General features: G+C 37.7%; 1 protein-coding gene across 1 annotated transcript; it reads left to right on the top strand.

Moving 5' to 3' along the window:
• Positions 1-851: 851 nt before the first annotated feature.
• LOC141602156 (uncharacterized) lies at positions 852-3,742 on the top strand. The gene is made up of 4 exons (XM_074422463.1): positions 852-1,180; positions 1,223-1,510; positions 1,651-3,071; positions 3,312-3,742. Exons 1-4 carry the CDS (start codon positions 852-854, stop codon positions 3,740-3,742), a joined length of 2,469 nt encoding a protein of 822 aa, XP_074278564.1.
• Positions 3,743-5,471: the final 1,729 nt, after the last annotated feature.

The following is a 5,471-nucleotide window of genomic DNA, read 5'->3' as shown; positions in this document are numbered from 1 at the left end:
TGCATAAGACCTTTTATTAATTCTATGACAAATTAATTTATGACATATATATGAATATGTAAGTATATAGATCTACTTTTCCTTCAGAAACTTCATAGGAAGGCCTATATAAGGACCATTCCTCAGTCTGTTTTACTCAGACTTTGATTAATGAATAACCTTGAGATTTCTCTCAAAATTTGCAAATCTTATTAACTTTGCTGAGTCTTAGTTGTAAGTCAGACTTAATATCTTCTTGTGCTTGCTTAGAAGGTGATTAAGGATCTGTGGTGTTACTTAGAACAGGTATGTGCTTGCTTGAACTGTTTTAAGTGCATTGTCTGATTGAGTTTGAATTGATTATGTGCTTGCTTGAACAATTCAGTCTAAATCTCCCTAAATTTTTAAGTTTAGTCTTTGTGCTTCCTTGAGAGTAAATTTGATAATTATATCCCTTTTTAAGTCAGAAAATATCACAAAAACTGTCACAAGAGTCACACTAAGGGAACTGTCTGAGAACTAGCCTGTTTCAGTCTGGTTTTCTATTTACTAAAAATACTTAGAGTGCGTGTAAAATTCTGAGATTTGGCACAGTTTAAATTTACCATTTTTAACTATATTGTCACCAAGTTTCATAATTTTTCAAGTCCATTTACTATTTTTACAAAAATCCTCTAGTTTATTGCATTCCCGGAACATTGCTCTTTCCGTGTTTCAGGGATTGTTCAATTTATGTCTGTCCCCATAGCTTATACTGCAAATTATGGTTATCAGAGCTTAGGTTATAACACAATCTTTTCTTGTGTTAGTCCTGAGCGAGAGAAAAGTGAGTTCATTTTCCTAACTACATCAAAACTACAAAAAATAACCCAATGAGTGAAGAGAGACTTGTTGGTATTGAGACCAGAATAGAGGATCTAGCAGGAAATATGGATACTTTGCTCAATGCTGTCCATGTTGTCATGGAGAGATTTCCAATCCATGACCCAAGGAGGCAACCACCACCTTTCAGAGGAAGAGGAAGGAGGAGAGGGATTGCAATGGGAGTAGGAAGGAGACAACCACATCATGATCCTCATGAGGAAGCCATCTCTGAATCAGATGACTCAAGAATGGAGGAAGGAATCTATGATGCCAGAGACAAAGATGTAAAGGTAGACATTCCTGATTTCCATGGTGAGGATTTACTAGACTGGCTTAGGTCTGTTGAGAGAGTCTTTGAGTTTAAAAATTATGATGACAGAAAAGCTTTTAAAGTTGCTATTTTAAAACTCAAGGGCTATGCATCTCTTTGGTATGAGAGTATGAAACACCAAAGGATTAGAGATGGAAAGGAACCAGTCAGGTCTTGGCTTAAGTTGAAAAAGAAACTAAAAGAGAAATTCATAGCCAAAGACTATACCCAGGATATTTTTATTAAACTGACTCAGTTGAAACAAGAGCAGTTATCTGTTGAGGCTTACCTTAGGAACTTTGAACAGCTAACCCTGCAATGTGAGGTTACTGAGAAACCTGAGCAAAAGATTGCTAGGTTTGTTGAGGCTTTAGATCCTAATATAGCTAGCAGGGTAAGGATGCAGCAGGTTTGGTCATTTGATGAGGCAGTTACCTGGCCTTAAGAGTTGATAAACTGGGGAAAGTGAAACCTGTAACACCCAAATTTCCCACCAGATCAACATTCAAACCTTATACTGGTGTCAAAATCACTGAGACACCTAAACCAGCTACCCAACCCACAACAGACAAAGGGAAAGCACCCATGTATCCTAAAACCAACCCACCTTTGTCCAGGGATAAGATCAAATGCTTTCAATGCCAAGGCTTTGGCTATTTTAAGAAGGACTGTCCTTCTAACAGAGCTCTTACTGCTATGGAGATTCAAGAGTGGGAAAGGCAAGGTCTAGTTGAGTATGAGGAAGATGAGACATTGGTCCAAGGAGAAATGGAAGCTGAAGAGGAAACTGATCAAGGAAAAGTTGTGGCCCACCCTGACACAGGGCACAGTTTGGTCCTATGGAGGGTTATGCACTCTCAACCAGCTCCTCTAGAAGCTAATCAGAGATCCATGATATTCAGAAGTAGGTGGACTGTACAAGAGAGGGTGTGTAATTTGATCATTGATGGAGGTAGCTGTACAAATGTAGCTTCCACCATTATGGTTAGCAAGCTGAGTTTGCTTACCCAGGAGCACCCCAGTCCATACAAGCTAAGATGGTTAAACAAGGGATCTGAAGTAAGAGTTCACAAGCAGTGCATTGTTCCCTTTTCAATTGGGAAGGTGTACAAGGATGAAGTGTTGTGTGATGTGGTCCATATGGATACCTACCATCTACTGTTAGGAAGGCCGTGGGAGTTTGACAGGAATACCACTCACCAGGGAAAGGAAAATGTCTATAGCTTCAAGCACAATGGCAAGAAAGTCACCCTGACTCCCTTGCCACCAAACCAAAGAGGATATGGAAGTCCTAACATGCCTGAGGAAGTCAATGGAGTGTTGTTTCTATCTGAGGCAGCTATGATCAAAGAGATAAAGCAAGAACAACCTGTGTTGTTTCTTCTATCAAGGGAAATCAACACTGAGGAGAGTACTGGTGTGCCTGCAGAGGTTCAACCTCTGATTCAGAAATACAAGGAGGTTTTTCCAGCTGAGTTGCCTAGTGGTTTGCCACCCCTGAGAGGAATTGAGCATCGCATAGATCTTGTACCTGGTTCCGTGCTCCCTAACAGACCAGCTTACAAATGTGATCTCACAGCAACCAAGGAACTACAACATCAGATTGAAGAATTAATGACAAAGGGATTTGTGAGGGAATCATTGAGTCCATGTGCAGTGCCTGCTTTACTGGTACCTAATAAAGATGGGACTTGGAGAATGTGTACTAATAGCAGGGCCATAAACAACATTACAGTCAAGTACAAGTTCCATATTCTAAGGTTAGATGACATGTTGGATGAGCTCAGTGGGGCTCAGATATTTTCAAAGATAGATATCAGGCAAGGATATCACCAGGTGAGGATAAGGGAAGGTGATGAATGGAAAACAGCTTTCAAAACCAAACATGGTCTGTATGAATGGCTTGTCATGCCATTTGGTTTGTCTAATGCTCCAAGCACTTTCATAAGGCTAATGACTGATGTTCTAAGGCCTTAACTTGGGAAGTTTGTTGTAGTATACTTTGATGATATACTCATCTACAGCAGCAGTCCATCAGAACATCTGTTACACCTGGAAGCAGTTTTTAAAATACTCAGGGAGCAGAAGCTGTATGAAAAGCTTGAGAAATGTACCTTCATGGTCAATGAGGTAGCATTTTTAGGTTAAATTATATCAGGAAGAGGAATATCAGTTGACCAGGAGAAGATTAAGGCTATGCAAACATGGCCAGTCCTACAAACAATCATAGAAGTAAGAGGATTTCATGGTCTAGCATCTTTTTACATAAGGTTCATTAAGAATTTCAGCTCAATTGTTGCACCAATCACTGAGTGCATGAGAAAAGGGTATTTCCATTGGACTGAAGCTGCTCAGCAGTCCTTTGAGAAAATCAAGAAGTTAATGTGTGAAACTCCTATTCTAAAGCTGCCTGACTATAAACATTTGTTTGAGGTAGAGTGTGATGCCAGTGGAGTTGGAATAGGAGCTATCCTAATCCAAGGCCAGAGACCTGTGGCCTATTTCAGTGAGAAGTTAAATGGAGCCAAGCTGAAATATTCAACTTATGACAAGGAGTTCTATGCAATCATAAGAGCTCTTACACATTGAAGTCATTACCTAAAACCTAAGCCATTTGTGTTGTATTCTGATCATGAGGCCTTGAAATACATCAATGGCCAACATAAGCTGAGCCAAAGGCATGCTAAATGGGTAGAGTTCCTGCAAGCCTTCAACTTTTCAAGCAAATACAAGGAAGGGAAACAAAATATGGTAATTGATGCCCTGTCTAGGAGGCACTCTTTGTTGACTGTCATGAGTAACAAGGTCCTTGTGTTTGAATTCATGAAGGATATGTATAAGGAGGATCCTGACTTCTCTAAGGAGTGGATTACTCTCACAGAGGGAGGTTCAACTTAGGGCAAGAAAGATATGCTGCAAGAAGGATTTTTGTTTCATGGTAACAAGCTGTGTGTACCAAAGGGATCCTACAGGGATTTACTGATCAGGGAAGTCCATTCAGGAGAACTAGGGGGACATTTTGGGGTTCAGAAAACCCTAGAGATCTTACTGTTGTAGGATGTGTCCTCGACAATAATGTGATCACATGTTTAAATCTCATAATAAGAATGCGTGAGGGAAAGTAATATTTTATTGTCAACTGATCCACCTTAATCGGTAATGATTGGCTAGCTAGAGTTTGACATTACTGTCGTGTGACGGTGGTGATCAGTTGATCCCTTAAGGTCATATCTCTAGGGTAACACTCTTAATTGATTAATTAATTAATTGTATGTTTATACAAGTTAATTAATTCCTTAAAATTGAACAAATGATTTTGTGAGTGAGATTACGTATCTTATTGTAATTAGATTAAATAAGATTCGTACTAAGTAATTAAATTGTTTTATTACTTAGGTTTATTTATTGTTTATGAAAAAATTAAAATAAGAATGAATGGTTTATTATAAATACAAGTTGTTGTGATTTATAATTCAATGACCCATTTTAAGTACTTGTAATCATGAATTACTTGTTAATTTTTGTATGTGACTTATTTTGTTAATAGAATGATTTTTAATAAGTGAAAAATGGATGGGAAATTCTACGGTGTACCCTCGAGTTTTTCAACTTTCTACGATGTACCCCTACAATTTTGAAATTCTATGGTGTACCCCTGAACTCTACACAATAGTCTATACCATGACTTTAGTTTTTGTCTTTAATATGCAAGTTTGTTAATTGGCTTATTAAATCGTTTATTTAGCATTCCAATTACTCGATAACCTAACCATCTACTTATTAATTCGTCGGTTACCCATTAACACACCAAACGGTATACGAATCTAACTAAAATTCTTCAAATCTCCATTATAATTTCATGAATCATAACTAAGGTTCTTAATAGTAGTTTGTACTTATTAAAAGTTATTTGTAATACTTTTCACATAGGATGGTGATACAATATTCACGAGTTAGAATAAAGGTCAAAATACGGTTGTTTGATAGTGATAAAGTTAACGAGAGTTAAATAAGGTCGTGATAGAGAAATAAATAAGAAATTCAAGGGTACATCATAGAATTTCAAAATTGTAGGGGTACACCGTAGAAAACCAAAAAACTCGAGGGTACATGGTAGAATATCCCAAAATGCATTATTAACAAACACGCCTAGTAACATGTCTAATATGTCACACTATACAAATTGACAATTGACAAACTTAAAATGGACCCTTTTATCTCATGGGTGCCGTGTAAATAAGGGGTAGGGGAGGTTGGTTGTGTTTTATTCATTTAATTAACAAAACACAATCATTCCCTACTAATGGTAGACATGCAA

The sequence above is a fragment of the Silene latifolia genome, chromosome 9 (genome assembly GCF_048544455.1).
Source record: "Silene latifolia isolate original U9 population chromosome 9, ASM4854445v1, whole genome shotgun sequence".
NCBI classification, from domain to species: domain Eukaryota; kingdom Viridiplantae; phylum Streptophyta; class Magnoliopsida; order Caryophyllales; family Caryophyllaceae; genus Silene; species Silene latifolia.
This window is presented reverse-complemented; position numbering and strand designations above follow the sequence as displayed.